We start from the raw sequence: 24,125 nt of genomic DNA, 5'->3' as shown, positions 1-24,125 counted from the left end.
AATTACACACACACACACACATCATTTGGGAGGCAGGGTATTAAATGTGTGGGCTAAAAATCGCAATTCGGAAACAAAAATAAAGTAGTCCCCTTTTAGGCTTCCTCCACAATTACCATATTTTAGGGGGAAAATTAATTTCTATATCTTTTTCCAAGAATTTGATAAAAACTAAAGTTACTGTCCACCTTCTTCCTTCAGTTTTGAAAGTAGATTATAAAGTAGGAGAGGTTCGCAGATTTTCTGGGAACTCTGAAATGTAAAGCACTCTTTGACTCGCTGACTCCTTGAGACTTAACTGTCACTTGGCTGCCTCATCCCCCATTTAAATTATATCCCCACAGCAATCTCTCCTGGCATTCTCTTCAATCAAGCAAGACCATACCTGTAATTATAAAGTTTTTAATGCCCTGCCTCCTCCACTTCATTGTAAATTAAAAAAAAAATTTAACCATTATATACCCAGTGCCCATCACAATATCTAGCACATAATAAATATATATTGAATTAATGATTAAATAAATAGCAAAACAGACAAGGTTTTTGTTTGTTTTTATGAAGGAGTTTAAAGAAATAAAGAGTCTTAAAACAATTGCCCTATCCTTTGCTGGTGTGAGTACATTTTCACACAAATCTACAATTATAGATTAATCAAGAAATGTCCTGTGCCTTCCTCCTGACCCACCACATCTGAATGCCTTTGCTTTGTGGAGTCATGGTGGGCTGATTTCTGACTTAAGCTATAAACAAAGCGCAGAGCAGGATTAGATACACCACCTGGGATGTTTTAGGATTCTGGTCTGGCCTTTAACAGGTTGGCTTGGAAATTTGGGCCACCTAGCAATTCAAAAGACAATGTGATGAGGTAGATGTTATGCCTAGACCCTCTACAAGTCTTTTAGCACTTTCACTAAACACTTTTTCACTAAAAAATTAATATTTTAAATGTTTAAAGGGCATATTTTTAAGTAAAACAGGCACCACCTTTTGGCAAACCAAGGGTCTGTCATCTCATTTAGACACATAAGCCAATAGACAAATATACTGCATACACTAACATGGAAAAACACACCTTGTTCAAACTCAGGTTTCAAACAACTAATGGATTTCTCTCAATTAGTCTGTATTACAATGTTCTAGACTAAGCCTTTCTAATGGCTTAAGAATTAAAGATGTAATAAATCTAGGTAAGCTAGTCAAAGTTGAGATTTATCTCCTTATGGCGTCTACAGTGACTATAAGATCATTTCAGATGGCTGACTAAGTTACCACATATAAGTTAAATAGGAAAGTATCCCTTTCATCTTGGCCCAGATAGGTGAATTATCTCAGAAGGAAAGGTATGCTGATTTCACCCAAGACCTGAACCATCCTGCTCCAGTCCAGGCAGGGCTCCCTAAGATCAGCAAGAAGCACCTACTTGCTTTGGCTCTGTGTTGGCTGAAGTCTCTTAGACTTTGCACGTGGCTTCACTCGGCCCATGACGCTCTGGTCCTGATCTACCAAGTGAGTTCCCCCTTCACTGAAATTTCTGCTGTTGAGATTCAGTCACTGTCTCCTGACTAAACCCTCCAGAATCTAGACACTCCGTGGGCCAGAACAACCCCCACACCATTTATGTTTCCATAAAAATGGATGAGTGTGCACTTGTTTATGTGTTTTCTCTGTGTGTGTTCTCAGGCTCTTTCATGTGTCTGTCTGGCTGAACTGAGGGACTGCAGAGTACTTCCTGCAGCCTGACCACAGCAGGAAGGCTGGGCTCTGGTCTTGGACCGCCAGGAGGGTCCCACCAAGGACTGCAGTGTGGGGAGGAAGTTGCACTGTCTCACAGCTCCCTGATAGCACCGCGCTGCAAGGGGAGGCAGAAGAAACCACACAGCCCTGAAACCACAGTTCAGGTCATTATAAGGCAGGGTTGAAATGTCATTTCAGTTTCTATAAATCACTGAGTCCCTTTAACCGTGTAAATGTGTTGCTGATAACTACAAGGAAAAGAAGAGATGCTAGCGGCAGTCTCTATGTGGAGAAATGTTTCCCCTTTGTTTAACCATTTATTTTTCTGAGGTTCTAATGGAATAATACAAATGTCAAAAAAAAAAAAAAAAAGGTGGGGGTGGAGTCCACTAGACTGTGAGCTCTATGAAGGCAAAGAGTACTACTTTTTTTTTTTTTTTTGGTTCTGTTGTTACTATTATTATTCACTACTGTACTGCCCCTGGGTCCTGACGCAGAGCTTGGCACATTGCAGGCATAAATTAATATTCAACAAGTGCTTACATGTTCTAGAATCTGTTCTGGGATCTGGGGATACAGTGATAAACAAGACAGAACTCTTGCTTTCCTGAAGCTTGCATTCTATCGGGGGGAGGAAGCAGAAAATAGACAAACAGAATTAAACAAAGAAAAAAATATTAGAAAGTAATACATGTATTAGAAAGTATCAGAGTGAGGGTCTGAGGAGCGAATTTAAACCGAGTGGAGAGGATGGGTAGTTTTCACTGAATCTTCTTCACGATCACAGTATGTCTCAATTGTGGCTGCCCGGGAGAATCACCTGGGGAGTTAAGGACTCAGAGACTCTGACTTCACTGGGCTTAGGTGGCAGGGGGCTGGGCGCTGGTATTGTTTAAAGGTTCCCAAGCCAATTCTAATGGACAACCAGGAATGGGAACCCCTGAAGAGGAAGTACATTCCAGGCAAAAAAGTAGCTACTACAACAGCCTTCCCATGGGACTGAGGCTTGTAATTAGAGCAATGATTAATAAGCCTCTGATTAGGATCACCTAGAGAGATTTTAAACATCCAGATGCCATTACCACACCCTCAACCCATGAAATAAAGACTGGGACGGGAAGAGCCAAGCATTAGTGTTTGGGAAATTTTCTCAGGAGATGCCAATGTACAACTAAGCGTGTTGGAGTTAGGGTGACCAGTTACCCTGGTTTGTCCGGGGACTGGGGGGTTTCCAGGGACATAGGACTTTTCTTGCTAAAACTGGAGCCGTCCCTGGTAAACCAGAACAGTTGACCACCCCGGTTAGACAAGTGATTCTCAAAGAATGGTCCGACTGAGTCAGAAATGCTGGGGGGCAGGCAACAATCTGTGTTTTAAGAGACCCTCCACGCGATTCTGATGTAGGCTACAGTTTGAGAACCACTATGTTAGCAAAAAAGAAAACTCTGTGTCTATAAGACAGATAAGGTTAAAAAAGTAGACACTGGCCAGAAGAGTGAATAAAGGATGAATGAATAATGAACGCACCGGGATATCTTCTAATGATGCCTCTACTATGGGGTGAATGTTAGTCTCTTAGGATTATATGAACATGTAAGCCAGTTGAAAGACACACTGTGTTCAAGCAATTAAACAAATGTTTACAGTTTTTAAACAATAAGAAGCAAGAAAAAAGTCAGCATGAGGCTCAACTGCTGTGAAACTCCTAAGAATAGAATACCTTGTTAATATAACGCCAAAAGAAAACTTCTCACCGTCCAAAAATATGTACTTGTCACAATCTCCTGAAAACTAAAAACTGATGAGTGCTCTGTCTCGCCATCAAGGCTGCCTTAGTGCTAGAAATGAAGTGGCTTAATCCACCTCTCTCCCCCTCCATTCCCAGCTCCGTTCCGACCCAGGCACTTGACTTGGGCCAAGCAGGTGGCGAGGCCGACAGGCACTCAAGCAGGATGCAGGGGATGTCATACTACGGATACATGAAAGGGACTGTTCCCCTGTGGACCCTCTTGCTTCCCTGGCGATCAAAAAAGGAGAGTCTCTGGACTTGGTTTCTGAAAAGCTGGGCCTCCTGGTATTCTTGGAGCCCAAGATACTGGCGAGTAGTGAACAGGTAGGCTGAGTGCTCTCCCACTGAGGCTGGCAGACAGTGTGGAAATCAGGGGACAGAGAGGCTTTCTGATTCCGGACGTGAAACTCACCATCTGCTTGTTGCTGCACTGAGGTCAAACACAACCTGCCCTCCACCATCCCCATGACCACAGCCCCACTCGTGGCACCCTAACCAGAGGATTAAGAAACAAAACCCAAAACCACCATAATCTTTAAATTTAAAAATTTGTTATGTAACTGAAGGAGAGGTTGGTCTCTGTTGAGAGTCAAGTGTGTAGCCTAGAAAATCAGAGAAAATATGCAAAGACAGAAATTATGAGACAAAGACAAGTCAACTAAAGATAAACCCAAGGGCCCTTAACATCTGAACAATGGGAATTCTGGGGGGTGGGGAGGGCGGACAGTAAAGAGGAAGAGTAACAGAGGAAAAATAATTACTAAACATCAACCAAAAAAATCCTCCAAGAGGAAGAAAGCCTTGAAAGAGTCCACTGTGTTTTAAATGAAGTTGATGATAAAATACATTTAGACATACACAATTTAAAAATTCTTTAAATCCAATTTAAAAACAAAATCTTACAATCTTCCAGATTGAAAGAACTGTTTCTTTAAGAAAAGATGAAAGAATCAGACATGGATCAGATTTCTCAAACTTGGAAGTTGGAAGATAGCAAAGTAATATTTATAGATTACCTAAAGTAAAGTAATAAATTACAACCTAAGAACCTCCACTTATTATTAGGCTTGAAAAAAAACTCACATCTTTAGGTCTGCAACTATTCAAGTAACAAATGACCCATATATCCAACTAAAGAAAATACTCAAAAAAATCTATTAAAACAGTAAATATGAACAGAAGCCTCAAGAAAAGAGAAGATTAAGAAAGGAGGAAACATTAATGAGAAAGTAAGTATGCACACACATATATACTTACGCATCTATAATTAAATCTATGGATAATGATGCACTGACAGACTGTCTAAAATTGTATAAAACACATGCTAAATGAGGGCTCCTGACTAGGGATGTAATGTACAATATGATAAATACAATGAACACTGCTGTATGTTATTCATGAAAGTTGTTAAGAGAGTAAATCCCAAGAGTTCTCATCACAAGGAAAAAAAATTTTTTTCTTTTCCTTTTATTTTATATCTACATGAGAATGATGGATGTCCACTAAACTTACTGTGGTCATTATTTCATGGTGTACATAAGTCAAACCATTATGCTGTACATCTTAAACTTCCACAGGGCTGTATGTCAATTATATCTCAATAAAACTGGGAGGGATAAATAAATAAATACTCCTGAGATAAGAGATATACCAGGCGAGATATTTTAATAAAGTTCAGAACTTAAAATATTATTTTGGTACAACCTAGAGTTTAGAATAAGGATATATGGAAAGGAGACTTAGAGAGCAAAGGTTTTCTATAGGATTCATTCATTGGTTTGTTGGTAAAAGAAACTTTGGTATCTTGACTTCATGTGATAACAGAGAAATACATATGAGATTATGATCATTTCTATGATTAGATGTTAAGATTACTTTTCACTGGAAAGTGAAGACAACCATTAGTGGAATAGAAAACTAATTTTGAAAGGGAAATAAAGTAAATAAATCACCATATCAGAAAATTAGCATTTTTTTCCAGAGAGGGAAATAAATCTTAAATGCAAAGTAAAGTAGAAGGGAAAAAACTACTAAATATGTCAGCAGCAAGGGGGTGGGGGGTGGGAAGAGATAGACTGGGATTTCAAAATTGTAGAACAGATAAACAAGATTATACTGTATAGCACAGGGAAATATATACAAGATCTTATGGTAGCTCACAGAGAAAGGAATGTGACAATGAATATATACATATGTTCATGTATAATTGAAAAATTGTGCTCTACACTGGAATTTGACACAACATTGTAAAATGATTATAAATCAATAAAAATGTTAAAAATAAAATAAAATAAAATATTCACCTCAAAAAAAAAAAAGTCAGTGGCAAGATAAATGTGAATGGCCATGATTCTCCCATTTTAAATGAGACTGACAGGTCAAATTTTTAAAAATTAAAACAAAATAATAAAGATGTAATATAAATAAATGAACAAAAAGATAGGCAAATGCAAATAAAAAGAAGGTAGAAGTACCAATATTAATATAAAAATTATGGTGAAGTTTAAGGACAAACCCTAAAAGGTTAAGGAGATACATGATGATAAAGGCATAACTTAGTTTTAAAAATATACAAATACCAATCATGGACCTGGATACATATGAAACCACAACACATCTAAATATTTAAAGCAAAATACAGAATCAAGTAAACAAACAAAAAATGGTCTAATTCACGAGAGGAGGATTAAACGTCCATAGAAAACTTACAGTCTGTCTTACTGGCCTGAAGAGCCAAGGACAGAACTCAAGGAAACCACGGCTCCTGGACAGTGAAGAGGAAACCCTGAAAGGAGAGAGTCAGAAAGGGGGAGTCCACCACAAACTCGGCCCCAGCTCTGATGACCCCTGAACTGTGTGTACGGCACTGACAGCTGTGACTCAGAACTGAACCAAGAGTGGAGATGCAAAGGAGACAGGGTCTGCAGTTTGAATCCAGCAAAATTCAGTGCCTGCTTTCAAAAATCAGCTCTCATCGGGGGAGTATGCCAAAACACAGGGTCTCTACCACAGATCATTCACGATGATCAGAAAACAATCTAAATGTACTCAATGCACACCTCCTCCCACAGCCCCCTCCAAAAATTCAGGAAAATGTAACATTTTTAAGAGAAAAAAACCCGGAAATCAGAATTAATATTCTGAGACATTTCCACTCAATCTTCCTTCCCTCCCTCCTTCACTCAGGGTAGACGTGCATGAGTTTGGTCAGGTCTCCCAGCCTTTGCCAGCTCCAGCTCCTTTCCCTCTCACAGGCGTTTCATCTGCTGGAAGCACTGGAAGTTCAGACTCATGTTGGGGTCTGCTTCTCTGAGGACCCAGTTACACAACTGGTCTGAGAAATCTAAACATCTGAACCAGCGCTCTAATAACGGTTCTCAAACTTTGGTGGTCTCGACCCTTGCAGGTCTTGTTAGAACACAGACTTTTAGGCCCCACCCAAGACATTTTGACACTAAATTTGCATGTCGAATAAGGTCCCAAGTGAACCTGATGCTACTGGCCTAGGGAAATGCTTTGAGAACCACTAGACTGAGTTTCACTCTCCTTGGCCCCAGAACAACAGGATATGGGAATCGCACCAATGATATTTCCAAATGTGGTAGTATGGGGTCCAAACTGCGCCCTGGAGAAACCTGATGCTGGAGGGTCTGCTATAAGAGGAAAGGTGAAGCTTAGGCAGCTGGAGTCCAGGCCCTCTCCCTCACGTCAACCAAAACAACTCTTCGAATCAGTTTTACATGCTGATGTTTCATTTGATAAAAGAGTTCAAATGATGAGAAATATATTTGAAAACAATGGATCTCACAAAACTCAGGCAAGCCTTCGTCTAAAAAATGAGGACAATACTGACAACTCCTTCCTTCTGTTCTGCCTGACCAAATGGACCACGCTGTCCAGTAGCTATTTTGAAGAGCCTTCCCCTACGGCCTCATTCTAACTTTCTCATACTAGGTCTGCAATCACACTCAGGTCTCCAAGAGCCTTCTGATTTCCCTGATTCACAGGTTCTCTGCTCTCAACAGACTGGAAGTGCCTTTCTCAGAAGCTTTTTAACCATATCTAAGAAGCATTTTCCTCCAGTGAAGGAAGACCCCTTTATCTTCATTCTCTCTTGTCTTTTCAAAACTTGTCACTCTTATTTGACAGCTTCAAGGCAGAAGACAAAATACAGTTAATAACTGAAAGCTACAAAGCTGTAGCCAACATTTAACCTTCAAGCTGCTGGTCTAGCACTTTTCAGAACATTTCATTTTAGAGCTGAGTTGCTCAAAAAGCTAAATGAACTCTCTGATCCTTATTTTTTATCTTTATTTAAATCAAAAGAGCCCGTCTTTTACTACTGAGTACTAATTGACAAATGCCAGATAAAAGCAATAGTGAATTATAAAAGTCTGGTTTCTACAGCTCAGCAATACTGTCTAGTGCTCATAACACAGGACAAGCATTACACTTGACGTAACTATCCAGGTCCAAGTGATTCAATTTGAGGAAACCTAGGAGATTTTTAATCTTTCATTTTATAGGCTAAGGCTTGCCTGAGTTTTGTTAGAGCCATTGTTTTCAAATATATTTCTTGTCATTTGAGCTCTCTTTGTCTTTACCATTCTATATATGGCCACTTAAAGAGCCAATAGGACTTCTGAGATTAAAAGACTGAAAAAAAGTTGAAGTTTATGTTTGATATTAATTAGTATTTACACGCAAGAGTGATGGATCACTGCTCACGAGAGAAGGGTTTCCATTTTAAGATCAAAAAAGAAGTGAGTCTCCCAAATGAACTAAGGGAGAATCTGCTAAAGAACTAAGTTCTTCACATGAGTTAAAAATAGATTGTGACAAAGAATTTAGTAGGAAGAAGCTTCTGGACAACTTCTACATTTTGAACCAACTAGTAATTTAAATGTCATCCCATCTTCTGCACTAACCTCAGATAATTAAGAGCTATCTTCCAGGGGTTAGAATACTGAACTCATTCTTGTTGAAGTATAAGGCATCCTGAAACGAGTGCTTCATGAAATAAGAATGGATGTAATGGGGGGAAAAATTCTTGAACACTGATTCCAACGATTGAGTTTGAATTTCCGATCAGGTCACTCAATAAACCTCAGGCAAGATGTGTACCCTCTGTGTTTTGGTTTCTGTATCTATACATAGAATAGAACAACGTAGCTCACCAGGATGGCTGTGAGGACTGGTGTCTGTAGGAGCAGCTCCTATGGTTATTCGTAATACTAGGTGCTCAGTAAATGTCGGTTCATTGAAAGTCAAAACTGATTCACCAACAACCTGTGGGGAGATTGAATTAACAGGACCTCCTTCAAGATGCCATACATGTTTAGAAACAAAATTAGGAGTACAAGTTAAAGGGGTTTAAAATTAATTAGACGTTTGTTCCGTAAAGAATTCCGTTTTCTGTATTATGGAATGGGGGATAAAGAGAGAGAAGAAAATGAATAAATTAACAAATATGAGAGAATGTAAAGAGCGCTCATAGTCACACACACATCATGTTGCTAGAATGTCAGGGTTTGGGGCTGGGGGATTGTCCAGGGAAGTCTTTACTTGGCACAGAGACTTGCAGAGGACTTGAGCCTTGGTTACAAGGCTGAGTTCTTCAGATAGGGGTGGTGAGGGAAGTGGAGAGAAAGCAGTGAACATCCCACACAGACAGAAATTACGTGTTCAGGTAACATATGATTTCAGAATTATATAACTGCATAAATTCACCGTGAAAAACAAGAAGGAAACACCACAGATGAATAAAACAAGCCCGTTTATAATGTATAATTTTAAGTGGAGAAAAATAGGGGAAGCAAGAGATATGAATAAAGCTGTCAAATCATGTGCTCAAGGAGAAAGAACACCAGGAGTTCAATGGCCTGATTCAAGCCCAGCCCTAACAGCCACTACCTGTGTGATTTGGGGGGTAAATCTGCTTAAACTCCAAGCCTCAGTTTTCTCATTTCTGAAAACCAAGAGTTGGCTTAGCAGATCATTAAAGTATCTGTCATCTCTAAAAACCCTAGGATACAATGAATATTGAAGCTCCATTTTTATGTACCTATTAATAAAAACAGATCAGTGAAGTATTTAGCTCTTATTTTAAAAAAAAAAAAAAGCAAGCCACCGTTTTGAAAACTCACTTCACAATATAAAAAAAATACACATTAATTTGATGTATGTATACATACATGTGTGTGTTACAGCTTATTACTTAGGGAAAAATAGACTGGATTAAGTCACACCTGGTTAAGGTGGGAGGGGTGGGAAAGAAGGGAAGGAAAAGGAATTTGAAATGCCTGCAGAGCTCGTTAATGCCCTGATACCAAATGATTCAGGGACATCTTTGGATCTGATTCAAACAGTTGTTCTGTTCAGAGTAACATGACGACAACCCAAAGATCCACAGCTGGACTCTGAAAAACCCTGTCTTGATTTTTCTGTAATAAAAGCAACAAATTTGCTGTACCGTTTATATGACACAGGACCATTGCAGAATGAATCCTGTCAAAGCCCCGGGGCCCTGAGGACCTGCTTTATGCAATTTTGGTAAAAGATATGATTTGTTTTTAAGTTGCTTGGGTATTAGGAAAGGCTGAGCCAGCAGTTCTGAGAGGTCACGGCTCAAGTTAAAACAAAAAGTGAGCATTTGTGCTCACACATCCTGATGAGATACGTTTTTGCTGCTCTGGTCTCCTTCCTCAGTCCTGGGGCTTCGCGGCCCACACTCCAAACTACACAGAGGGCGGATCTCTTCGTCAAGATCAATCACTTACTCACATGGCTGATATCTAGTCTCCCTTGTTTCACAGAATTTCGATGCTATAGGGGATGCTATCAATGACACCGTGTGATTTACACATAAGGGGACATGCCAGGTCTTTCTCAGACACACCCATTGCTCTTCATTAATCACAGCATCACTGAAATCTAAAGCCAGCAGGGACCTCACACATCATCAATTTAGCCGCTTAGTCTTAAGGAAGAGTTAATAGTTTAAACACCACACAGTACAATGATGAGATTAAAATCATAAATTTCTTCCAGAAGTGTTAAAGTTTTTCCCCAGATGCATTTTTCCACAGCTGCTCTTTAAAGATAATCCCCATTAAGTTGAGGCACAGATTAATCCAATAAACAATTTCCACGACTTCCTCGTGATCTTCAAGGATTGTTATAACACAAATGTACCAGCCATCCTTACAAGGCCTTCCACCCTCCTCATCTTTTGCCTTCTTGACTCCCACAAAGCTCTCCAGAATCATCTGACCACTGATGAATGGACCCCCCATTTGAGAGCCAGTGATTCCCCAATATTTCTAGGAATAGATTTGTCTCTTTTCAAATGTAGACTACAAACCTTAAGGATCTTTTCCTCAGGGAGGCAACAGAAATATTCTAACTGCTGCCAAACCAATAAATTTTCTACAACCCACCCCCAACAACCCTGAATTTTTACAGGCAATTTTCTACACTAAAATTTGCATGCACAGTGTAAATTTTCGGGAGCCCTCCTCCTGGAAAGCCGATTTCTCATACACCTTCCAGCAAACACTGACCACATCCTGACCAAAACTAAGGACTGTGTAATGCTAAGCAGACCTGGGTCGGCAGGAAATAAGACGCCACAGTCAGGACAGCTGTCAGCACCTGCCCAGCACCCTGCCTTCCACTCGTCCCTCCCCTGCAATTAGCCTGGAGGGAGGTTTGGAGGTAAGCAGACAGTTTCTGATCCCCAAACGGAAAGAAAAGTCACTTGATGGCTGTTCTGCAAATACTTTGCTGAGGCTGACCACTGTCTGAAACTACTTTATTTCTATGTAAGTGTTGCTTACTAACCCATTTCTCCTGAGACAACTAAAGACTGTCTTACACATTCCTACATAATCCCAGAGAATTCTAGAATACCACAAATTCACACGTTAAGAAACGAGTGCCTGACAAAAGCTTTTCTGAAGACCGAAGAACAGTTGGATGATGCCTCCTGATGAATTCAGCCAAAGTCCAGATTCAAGCCAATGGATTTGATTCATTTATGCATTCATTCCATAAACGTTTTCTTGATCACCTAGTTTGAGCAAACTACTGTGGCAAATGCTGCAGTTGATAATGAAAATAGAAGAAACAGCTTCTCCCCTCGAAGAGTTAATAGTTGTGTGTCCGTATATAACACTGTGCACCCCTGTGTGCAGAAAGTTCAGTCTAGAATTTTGGAATAGGAAAATAATTGCATGCATTTCCAAAATGCAGAACTCATGAGACGTGGAACTCAAAACTGTAATTTTCACCTGAGTTCATTTTCTTGTAATGCAATTTGTAGTCAGATGAAGAAAAGCGTAACAGAGCAGATGATTTATAATTAAATATTGATCCTCATTTAGACAATGATTTTCAACACTTCAATTGTTTAGTTTCTTGTAGTCAATATTAATGCATTGGTAGGGGGAGCTGTTATTTAATGAAGTAGTTAACACTTCCAGATAATTAAGATGTGGCAAGCTTAAGTATGGGCAGCACAACAAAATGCAATTAATTTCTAAAGATCTTTTATAAAATCAGTCCAGATCAAATTGCAAGCTTAAAGGGCACTGATGCGGTGTTTTGATCATTAGCCAGCTTTTATACATGAGGAAACCGAGGTCCGGAAGGAATATAGATTTGGCCCAGAGGAGACTGTCTCTGCTCCAAATTCATGACGTTTTTACTCTCACTTGAGACGATGCTAATTAATTAGTCTGGTCATCTGATTCTTCAACCCAACAGAAAGCAAATTAGAAAGAAAAGACAGAGTTACTAGAATCAGGTGCAATAACTGCTGCAAAGTCAAAGAATTAACAACAATGAAGGAAGGAGTGAGAGGCAACGGCACCAGAACATCACCAAACAAAAACATCACACACAACGTAAAACATACATGGCCTGGTGATGTTAAATTAAGGACGGTAGCTCTACGCACCTTTAGAGCCCCTCAAGGTCCAACTGCATTCCAGTCTAGCATTTTTGGTCTCTTGTTCCATTCCGCTCCTCTCTCACTAAGCTCTAGCCACACTCTACTGCAGTTCTGCCAGCTTGTAAGGGTCTAGCCCACTTGAGGGCTTCGTTCACGGTGTTCTCTCTGCTTGGAACTCTTTCCTCCCCATTATTCACATGTCTACATCCTCTTTCATGAAGACTCGGTTTATACAGTAACTGCCATCGAATGGGCACTCAACAAATATGTGCTGAATAAATAAGTGAAAGAATAAATATCAATAATGTTAACCCTGTGCCTTTCAGGAAAAGCTATCTTCAGTATACTGTAGCTAAAAAGCAAAGAGTGAAATGCACACCACATATTCACCAAAAATGTTTAAAATGAATCAGTCTTAAGAAGAAAAGCAGCAGCAACTTCAGGTAACTAAAAAAATTCTCATTTTCTGATATATATTACAATCACCACTGAGCGACTATCCCAAGGTAGCCATTTCTCTTGAAATCTACATTTTCCTTATGATGCAAGCAAGGTTTACTTAATTACTATGCAAACCACGTAGTGATGAAGCCTTTGATTTTATGGATTTTTCAATTTGATGGCATGTTACATGTCATCAACTCTGGATACTATATATCATATTTTGGTGGGAAAATAACTGCATAAATTTCTGCCTAATTAATTTTTCCAAATAATTAAATAGAAAACAATATTAACCTTACCATTTAGGTTAAGATTAAAGGCTTAATAAAACTAAAAGCTTTTTAATGCTATGTTCTGTTCAGACTAGACCACAGGTCAAAGGGATCAGATGGTCTGACTGCTTTTTGTAACATAACTCTCAACTATCAACAAATGAATGCAAAGTTCATTTTTTTCTGATCCTTCAAGATTCAGATAATTGAGATCTTCCAGAAGAAATGCAAACCCACATTTGTGTCTTCTCAGTGATCTGTCAATCCAAGTTGCTCAGTTCACAAGTCTAAGGAAGATTCCTCTCTGCCCCAGCTGTGCCAGTTCCACTGGGAATGGGAAACATTGAGTTCTGACACCCTTAAGAGCGACCAAGATTTTGTGATGGAAACGAAGCTGACAGTTCTGTCAAGGATGTGTGAGAATCAGAATCAGATCCAGCTCAATCCTGCAGAGATGTGCTGGCTCTAAGGAGCCGAAGATAATAAAAGCAAGTTTGGTGGGTAAAATGAGCAGATAGAAGTCAAAGACACAAGGGAAGAGATATTGAGCAAAAGGATGATTTTTCACACAATACTGATCCGGTGAACGGTGCCTTCACCAAAGTTTCTGCAACCACTGGAGGAAAGGAGGGGCTTAAGCGTCTCCTCAGGATTCTGCTGTTCATTACAATCTAAAGTTCCTGCTCCCTAAATCTTGTCTCCCTTATTTGGTATTTCAGGTAATGGAGTTACATGTCCCCATAAAAGTCCTCCGAAGAGGCTTTTCAGGAGCCAAGCTCCCAATCCTCACATAAATTAAATACCTGATTTTTTTAAAAGCCATCTTGGGCCAATATATATATTCCCAACAAACTTTTAAATAACCTTCGAAGTAGATGCTGTTGTTTATGTTTTGCAGATGAGAAAAACTGAGGATCAAAGAGAAAAGTTAACTTACCCAAGATCACACAGCCAGTAAGTAGCAGAGCCAGGACTGAAACCCACGTCCTTCAGAATTACGCTACCCTCTGGCCTTCTACTGTTGCTGGCAGAATGCCCTCACTGAGGAAGTTAAGTGCTTCCTGCTAAAGGAAGACATTTTCCTTTCCTAAAATGGAAATTTAAGAACATCTCCACAAACATATGTAAGGCACTTCTTTTATCTTGACATTGCCCAAGAGCCTTAACCTGTCCGCAGTGCCATCTTCCAGCCCGTGTCTGAACAAGCCATGCCTCGTGCTGACCTTCCTCAAAGGTGGTGTTGCCGCCAAGGGCTGCAGGGAAGCACCAACTTCTGGGAGCCGAGAAGCAAGCTCTCTTTAAAAGAGTTTTTGAGGCAATCGCTAAAACAGATCTTTTGTTTTCTTTACAGTTTGTTCAAGAAAGATCTGTAAGGTAAGGAGTGAATCCTTTACCAAAAAAATCTTATAGATTTCTAGTTTGTGGGATTGCATTTGCTTTTGTCCCTTGACCTTGAGATGTGTGTGTGTGTGTGTGTGTGTGTGTGTGTGTGTGTAAGACTGATAAGATAAATAAATATATTTACTAGCAGACAAACATTCCTATCACTGTCACACACATGCTTATTGTGTACCCAGATGATGAATTTGAAAATTAAGAAATGTGGTCCAGCATCACAAAATAGCCATTTGACTGACTTCCCACTGAACTGAACATCTGTTTGCCCACTATATCCAGACAGATATAGTCTTTCTGCTTGTGAAATAAAAGAAACACAGAATTTAGGGTCCTACCTCCCCACTCATCCTCTCTCAGAGACTGCATCGTCATTTGCAACAATGAAGATACCTAAAACACCTACTTCAGAAAGTTATACTGAGGTGCAAATACAATCATCCACCTGAGGAGCTTTTGTACATGGCGAAGTCCAGTAAGTCCTCATGTTAGCCAATGTCGTATCTAATTCAGAACCCATCTTTTGAAACTATCATGAAAGAATCCATTTAGCAACCATCCCTGTAACTTCAAAAGGTTGTAGCACTGCTGAAGTTGATATTTCTTTTGATATTTTAAATTAGGGGATATGTTTGTCCCCATGAGTCAACACGATTCTGATCTGAAGACACAAATAATTAGAAGAAACCTACTTGCAGGTGGGTTGACTTCTATGCTCCTGCACAAGGGTGAGAAGCTGACCTCGTGGTGTATTCAAATGTCGGCCAAGAGAGACAAGAGTGTGAGGAGGACTTTGAAAGCACAACAGACTTCAGCTGGACTGATGCTCCTTGAGTCACTTCCTTGAAGGCTCTCATGTTAAGGTCAGTTGGACAAAAGGTCTAAAGACCAGGAAGAGGAAGTATGGTGTCCATACTTAAATGCCCAGAGTGCGGGAGGAAAACCCTATTCATGTTGCATTAATATTTTCAGTAACTTTTCAGATAATATCTAGGCTTTTAATGATTACAGTGTGGTTAGGAAATGAGCAGTAATGAACAGTGTTGAATCATTTCATCTTCTAAGAAAAAAAATCAAGAACAAAGTCTAATGATTATGCCTAGCAAGTAAAATATTGCAGACCGCAAAACGGTTTGCCATTCTAATCCATTTCAAGCATAAACAAACACATCCTTGCACGTACACACATGTACCCCTACTCGGAAACCATAGCCAGAAGCTGAAAGAGTTACTTTAGGCCTTGGAGACAACCCGCTTGAAGCACTGGTTCAAAAGCTCTTAAATAGAAAAATCAATACACTTTTATCAGACTTCAGTGTTTATAGAAGCAATACAAAACAGGATTTTGTTAAATGTATATATTACGCCAGATCAGACTGTAAGTTAAAACATCTGTGTCCAAGTTAATCTCAGATACAGCATGGAGATTATTTGAATTGTGTGTTTCCTTTTGTGACCTTTTTAGATGTGGCTTTTGGTGGGGGACAGACGGGGAATAATTTTCTTAAGCTTTTAGTTGCCTGCAACAGTGCCAACAGTTGAACATACCAGCAATATATTTTTTTTAAGTTACCCAGATGAATAACAAAAAAAGAAAGAAAACCCCTTTAGTAATTTCAAAATAGTGTTGTATGGGGAATCTTAAAAAATAAATTATAGACACATAAATATAGGTATGTGCATCTAAGATTGCTATAGGCTATCCATGACATAAAATTTTCAATTAAAACCACTTTTATGAGCAATAATCACATTCTGAAAAGGCATACACAACTTGCTAGTGGATTATACTACTTCCCTGATGAAACGAACCTTAAAACATAGGCAAATATAATGTACTTTGTTTAACATGCACCAATGTTTTTAATACAATAAAGTCTTATAGAAAATGTCTTATAGAAAGTCCTTAGTTCTTGTTTGGAGGAGAGACGAAAACAAGAACTGAAGTTGATGGAAGCTTTCTTTTTTTAGATCTGTTTTTAAGGGATCAGACATCTGTAAATCAAATCCATTTTGATTGAAACAATAAATTTGATTCAATTCTGAAATTTCATTTCAAAAGTGTAAGAGAGAAATTCATGGGACCCCTCAAAGTAAATGACAAGTCTGGTCTCTGAAATATGTCAGGAACACATTAACACCATGTAAAAATAACAGCAGAGCCAAACCAAAGTCACAACGGCCAAATATCCTGAAAACAAGGCTCTAGGAAAGGAACTTATGGATCTATTATGAGCTGTATCTTTGGTAAGTGACTGAGACTTCTTAGGATTGAATTCCCTTAATAAGTATCTTTGGCATAATAATGCTATTCCTTCTTTGTTTCGTTGGGCAAGAGACACAAACCCAAGATTAAGAAGATGGGACTCTGGATGCTCCAGGTGAAGCAGAGTCTTTCGACAATCTACAGATATTGATTGAATATATATTGTATTCTGTCCAGGCTCTCTTTTAGGTGCTAAGAATATTAATAATGAACAAAATAAAACACCTGACTTTATGGAGTTATTATAGTCTAGTGGAGCGAAAGGCCAGGTGACACAGTATATACAATACCAAGTAATGATGAGTGCTATGAAAAGATGAAGCAAGGAAAGAGAACAGAAAATAAAGGACCCCTGCCAGGTCAGGTGAAGCCTTTCTGTTGAGGTGACATTTGAGCAGAGCCCCTAATAAAATGACGGACTAAGCCCCATGGACGTCTATAAAAAGAGTATTCCATACAGATGGAACAGCAAATACAAGATTCCTAAAAAGGAGCTTGCTTAGTCCGCTTGAGGAACACCAAGCGGGTCAGTGGGGCTGGAGCAGGACAAAGCTGGAGAGACGTAGGAAATAAGGTGAAAGAAGTAACATGGGCGAGAACATGTTCAACCTTGGAAATCCCACTGACTGTGACGGGAAGCCATCGGTGGATCTGAGCAGAGAAGGGGCCTGATGACTAGGGCAGGTCACATCAGCTTCCTCCTAAAGCAGAATCATGAAATCCTGAGCACAATACTTAAAACAGTGCCCAGCATATAACAGATGTTCAATAAAGATTTGTTGAATGAAAGAAAAAAATGAAGAAATATAAGATACCATGCAACACTTTATGCCCCAATAAAAACTTATCCACCAATAGACCTTTATTCCTTTCATCAAAATCATGTCCCCTTTTACACTGCAGAATATACCTAAGTAATATCACAATTTTTTCACTTTAAGTCATCAGTGTGTTTCATGAATTAATTCACTAACAGATTCTGCCCAATGTGACAATAAGCAGAGGGCAGGTTTTGTAAACATGTGGATGCTAAAAGATCTAAGGGATAAGAATTGCACATTAGATTCTTAAGAGTGGATGAGTAAAATAAAGAATTCGGCGAATGCTATTAAAAGGGGAAGTGGGAAGATAATGACTATGAATTCTGCCTGTTTTTCAACTCCCCCCAAACCAGCCCTGAAAATGGTATCTGCCTACATCTACAATATATTTCCAGTGCCCACTCTACTTCTTCAGAATCCAGTTTTTCTAGCTGAAGGGCTTGGTTAACTATGCCGGGTCACCATTTTTCCGAGGGTACAGGAAATTAGGCATGGTTCTTCTTCTAAGAGAACACAATTAGCAAGTGCTTTTTATCTAAACCAGACTAATATTGAGACTTTTGGAGGTTGGAAAATTGCCTTCATGGTCAGCACACCAAAAGTCTGTTCTGCATTAATAAATATGTCTCTTGGAGTGTCTAGTTGACTAGGAAAAACAAAAATTAACTATTAAGGAGATATGATTCATCCCATCCTTGGGTACAGGAAGTCAGTCCCAGCCCCTCCTATGAGAGGCCATGTTAACAAGAACCACTGGCCGGGGGTTAGTAATATTAAGGCCTTTTTACGTTATGCAATTATCTTCATTTTCAAGATGTTAAATGAAAGTCTAAAGGAAAGGACATATCTTTAGTAGGAGAAAAAAAAAAAGATTCTGATTCATACCATAAGGTGAATAAATGAAATAAATGGAAATGAATTCTTATATAGAAGAATTTCAAGCAAATTCCTTCATCCTACATACATAAATTAGTGTTCTTTTATTTTAAACATGGTTCTATATTATATATATAATATATATATATTATGTTTTATACACACACACACACACACATATAACCAATGATACTGCGTACATAATCGTTGATTCTCTGGCTTGTTCCATAAAGGGCTTGGGGTGACCATGCAGTGGACATTTGTTATTGCTTTAATTGTTATTTATAGCATAGAGTAGGACCCATGTCTCATAGGCAAACATTCTGATTCATTACTTTAGATAGGCTTGGGTTTGATGAGTTTCTCTGCAAAAATCTGTGACGTAGATTGACTACCATATGGCCAAAGTGGCAATGTGGTAAACCCTACCACCTCTATCTCTCCTCTAACTCAGGGGCTAGCAAACTGAGGTCCTGGGATCAAATCCAGCTGCCACCTGTCTTTGTAAACAAAGTTTTACTGGAGCACAGTCACAACCATTTGTTTCGTATTGTCTATAAGAATGCTTTTGTTCTACAACAACAGAATTAAGTTGCAACAGAATGACTGCAACAGAGACTGTAAGGCCTGCAATGCCTAAAATACGTACAATCTGGCTGACCCCTTACAGAAAAAGTTTGCTGACCATTCCCTTCTCCCAATCTAATTTCCAGAAGAAAAATACTATGTATGTATTCAACTATCCCTTCTTCTTTTTCTTCTTCCACTGTTATCTTTTTAATTGTCACAGCATGAGTTTCCAAACCAATGAGTCCAATTTAAATTATTAAAGGTTTAGAAACATACCACAGTTTTCTTTTGTTTTGTTTTGCATTTTGCTTTATCTATCCTCAGTTGCAAGGTAGTGTCTTCAAGGTGCCGATAGGTAAGAGAGACGGTAGGTAAAGGCAGCCTAGTGGAAATAGTTTTGATTTGGGAATAATCTAGGAAAGCCTATCGAGTGTACCCACGTTCCTACTGTGAATTTTTGAAGGACTGATACCACTAAGTCTATCTCTTCAGCATCCTGGAGAGACCACTTTTATTTGCTCTAACTACCTGCCAGCAGCTGTCCACAACTCTGCTTTTCAGATCATGGTCTAAAAGTAACTGTCAGTTCTTTAATTATCAAAATTGATTCCATAGAGGGAGTGCTGCTTCCACTTAGAATGTAGGAAGCCATGAGAGGCCTTTACCCTCATAATGAGAAAGAGCCAAAAAAATAAATTTACCATGACATTTCTCAAGCACATCCTGGAGCTAAAGTATCAAGGCAACCAGATGAACCAATCTCCAAAGAACTGACAAGCCCTTCCGAGGAGAAATGGGTCACAGGAACTATTTCTCCTTTGGCAGAGCACGGGATGAAGGGGTAACTGCCATAAACACAGCTAGGAAGAAAACAGCTCAAATTTTAACAAATCCTCTAAGTCTGAGGACAAGATGGAAGCTGCAGATAAGGACAAGAGGCTGGAGAGAGCCTGTTCAGGGGCACGTGCATGCAAGTGGTGACCAGTTGCTAGCAGGCGGCAAGCATTAAACCCCGCTCACTGCCCTGGATCCTTCCCTCACAGTAAGTAAAAGCCTTAAGCCACCAAGACAGGGGAAGTAAATGCTTTGGCTACCACAGCCAAGGCAGAGATCCATACTTCCAATACATTCCACTCCAACCTCAAATTCAACAAGTCCGAAACAGAACTCATTTTTTCTCTCAAAGCCTCTATTATTTCCCCTAAGAACCCATGGTGCTGTGAGCCACACAGTGAGCCCACCGCAAGCTTTGGAGGTCATCATAACTCCTCCTCTCCGACCTTCATGCCTTCCAGTGAAATTCGTTCTTCTTCCTAAATATCTCTCAGACCTAAACAGGACAGCCTTTTAATTCCCACTGTGATGATTTAGTTCCAGCCCTCACTATCCTCTCCAAGGCCATTAAAATAGCTTCCTAATTAATACTGGGGGCTTCTGTCTCTTCACTTGCCGCTCATACAACATTGATCGATTTCTGTCCCATCTTGAAATTTTTCAGTCTCTCCACATCCTACAAGATGAAGTGTGAACTCCTCAGCATGGCAGAAAACACACCCACCTACCTTTCCCTATGCATTTCCCCCAGGGCCCATCCTGAAACCTATGTCCAGCCACACTGAATGAACCACCATCACACCAACATCCTGCTCCCTGCTACACCTCGGGGCATTACATGGGTCAGTCGCTCATCCTGAAATGTCCTTTCCTGTCTTTTCTACCTGGTAACCTTGCATTCACCTTTCAAGCTTTGGCGTCGACTCCTCTGTGAACTCCTCCCAGAGCACCTCCCCCAGCCTGGGTGTGCTACCTGTTTGTTATTCCCCCTGCTAAGCTCTGATGCCCTCAAAGCAGAGCAAAGGATGCCATGGCGTCTTACTCTTGTCAGTAACTTCAGCTCCTAAGCACGATGCCTGGCACAGAGCAGATGTTCAGTATGTCTGAAGGCTAAATTTTAAGCCTAAACTGAAGACACAGCCATGACGACTCTTTCCATATCTCGCTTTCAATAAAAGAGTAACTGTTACTGATTAGTCTTACCAATGAGGGGCAACCAAGCTCTCCAATATCAGATGAAATACATTCTTCTGTTTCTGCTGAGAAGTTTGGAAGGAGATTTTAGGGAAAGGGAGCTGAATTTTTTCATTCCATTGACAGAAGAGCAGACCCTAATAAAGGCTTTTACAGATGGTTTTTGCCACTCCAGCCTTTGGTAAAATAGATGCGCTTCATTATGGCATCACCGCATTGCTAGAACTCTGTAGCAAGCTGCCTTTATTTAGGCAAAAAGGCTCGTATCTAGGTTTCACCCAGTTGTGAGCCATTTCTGAAGGATATGTATTCAGTGATAATATTCCCAACTGAGTCCAAATACAGGCGATGCTTTAAAGAAAGGACACTGTGGTGATAATCACAATTTCAAGTGTTGCATATTTGTTTCAACAAATTTCAAAACATTTCCCAAGGGATTTTAAAGAAAGCCACCAAGTATGTTTAACAAAACAACATATGGAATGCTAATTTTGTTGTGATGCTACACTCTAATACAGCAAGAAACAGATTTTTCGTAAAATCAGCAGATTTGCAAACACTAATTAAGAAACATTGGAAACTATCAAGGTCAATTTAAAAATCCATTTGAAAACAAATATTCCTAGTCTTGTTAGTTCTAGTAACTTCCCACTAGGGATTCACTGCACATCAACAAACTTCTACCATGCAAGTTTTCCAGGGAAGGTAAACAAATAAAGGTCTACTTTCAACTGTCAATACAAAGCCCACCCATGAGGTTTGGAGGGTTGGGTGGCAATACCCAATTTGTCTCTATCAGTAGAATCTCTACTCAGGAATCTAAGATCCTTGGGGTATAGGATTTCCACTTAACTTGAGACATGTTGCTCCTAAGAGACTTTCCAGCAGTTCTGTGCTTGCCATCGGGAGCATGCTTTGATACTGCTAACTCTGTGTGAGAATGATTGTCTTGTGCGGAAAGAGCAAGCAACCCTAAGAAACCAGTTTTGCAAGTTACACCTCATTGCTGCCCTTTGCCCTGTGGCCATTCCTTTTTTCCAAGCCTCTGTCCATTGACCATGTCATTGTTTGTAAGATCCTCCACCCCTGAAGTGGAGGGAATGCATATATAAATATGCATATATGTATGCATGCACGTGCCATGTGTGCATGCATATATGTATATGTGTGCGTGTATCACTTTCCAAATGCTCAGATTTTAACCAGTGAGTATTGGCTAAGTACTCACATGGTCAGCCTAGCTGTACAGACCACTCATCTCTTGTCATTGCTAAGTCCATGCTCAAGGGATGGACAGATATATTATACTACAGTCTCCAAGGACAGATCCACCAGTAACATAGAGATGTTTTAAACAGTAGAAGTTATAACAAACTACCCTTTCACCTAAGAAGCCTAGACCAACAACAGAAGAAAAGCTGATATGAATCCAAGTAGCAAATATAATATTATAGATCTAAAGGCCAAAACTTTTTGTATTCAATAGTTTGACATATTATTGTTCTGTCTTTTTTATACCTTGTCTTGTTCCAGAAAGGACTTAAGGTAGTTTTGTTTGAAATAAATGTGAGACCGGCTGAAGTTTGGGAAGTTGTTAAATGGAATTTGGCCTTTTGTTCCTATTATATTCCTTTTGATGAAAAAAACTGTGATGTAAAATCACATATATTTGAGTGAGTCAGTCCTCTGTCCCACAGACCCCACCCCCCAACACTGCACTGCCCAAACGAAAGTCAAAAAGTCTTAAAATACAGATGTAAAAGCATGAGAAGCAAAGGCAAAAACAAGTCAGAGTAAATGTTCTAGAGATTAGTCAAAACGTCAACGGATTTCCTTGAGGGACACTATCTTAAATAAATGTACCTTCTCTCCCGCTTCCTTCTTTCATTTCACTTCACTATTTATGATAAAAACGAGACTATGGCGTGGGAAGGACCATCTTCAACAATGAGTGATTTAATTTATTCTTCTGTGATTTGATTTATTCTTATGTCTAGGGCTTTTGCCTATAGATTCAGAGAGGGTAGCAACTAAGACACAAGACATTGGAAGTTTTAAAACACTATTTACTTCTAAGTCTAAAACACTCAAACACCGCAGTACAGTGATTGCCAAATCTAAACTAGAGTTTGTGGGATTTTTAAAAGTTTCTCTTCGGGGGGAACATTTCAGCTCTATGGAGAGGTGTGTTATGTACGAAGATGGAGTATCTGGCTGGAGACCAATTTGCCTATGAGCCCAAACCAAGTGGACCCATATGGATAGCTTTTATAAAACCATAAACGGTAAAGCTGAAGAAAACTCTAGGCGCAGACTGCTTTACGGCATCAATAATTAAACCGGACTCACTGCACTCATGGGGTTATTGCTAATTCTGACTAAACCAAAAGCATTTTCAAATAATCTAATTATTCCCCTACTTATTCATGTTTGTCCACAGTGTTCTTTTGTTTCTTGGCTTTTAATTGGATGTTTATGACTTTACAACTATTCAGAAACTTTGTTTAAATGCCTATAGACAACTTCCATGAACTTCTTTCATGAGAGAGAAAGGAAACATTAGTGAGACAGATATCCCAGAGACAGAATAGGAATACCAAAGTGAAAGACTAGAATGAATGCATTGTTTTATTCTGGTGAAATATATGTAACTTAAAATTTATCATTTTAACCAATTTTGTATACAATTGCATTAAGTACACTCGCAATGTTGTACAATCATCACTGCTATCTCTTTCCAGCACTTTTTATCATTCCAAATAGAAACTCTGTACCCATCAAATAATAACTCCCCACTCTCCTTCCTCCCCTCATAAGCCCTACTCTTTCTGTCTCTATGAATTTGCCTGTTCTAGGTACCTCGTAAGTGGAAACGTACAATGCTTGTATTTTTGTCTGATTTATTTCACTTAGCACAATGTTTTCAAAGTTCATTCATTCTGCAGCATGTATCAGAATTTCATTTCTTTTCTGGCTG

At 39.4% G+C, this 24,125-nt stretch overlaps 1 protein-coding gene across 6 annotated transcripts in view; it reads right to left on the bottom strand.

Annotated features, from left to right (window-relative positions):
* Nucleotides 1-24,125, bottom strand: part of SUGCT (succinyl-CoA:glutarate-CoA transferase) — a 553,331-nt gene that overhangs the window by 237,372 nt on the left and 291,834 nt on the right. Inside the window, exon 13 of one of the 6 annotated variants that reach the window (XM_064487720.1) lies at nucleotides 8,606-8,812. The exons of the other annotated variants lie outside the window; for them this stretch is intronic. Coding sequence (XP_064343790.1) covers nucleotides 8,621-8,812 — 192 coding nt within the window. The 3' untranslated portion in view covers nucleotides 8,606-8,620. Of the gene's footprint in view, nucleotides 1-8,605; nucleotides 8,813-24,125 lie in introns of those variants that run through there. 6 annotated transcript variants of the gene reach the window in all.

The sequence above is a fragment of the Camelus dromedarius genome, chromosome 7, assembly GCF_036321535.1.
Source record: "Camelus dromedarius isolate mCamDro1 chromosome 7, mCamDro1.pat, whole genome shotgun sequence".
NCBI lineage: Eukaryota > Metazoa > Chordata > Mammalia > Artiodactyla > Camelidae > Camelus > Camelus dromedarius.
This window is presented reverse-complemented; position numbering and strand designations above follow the sequence as displayed.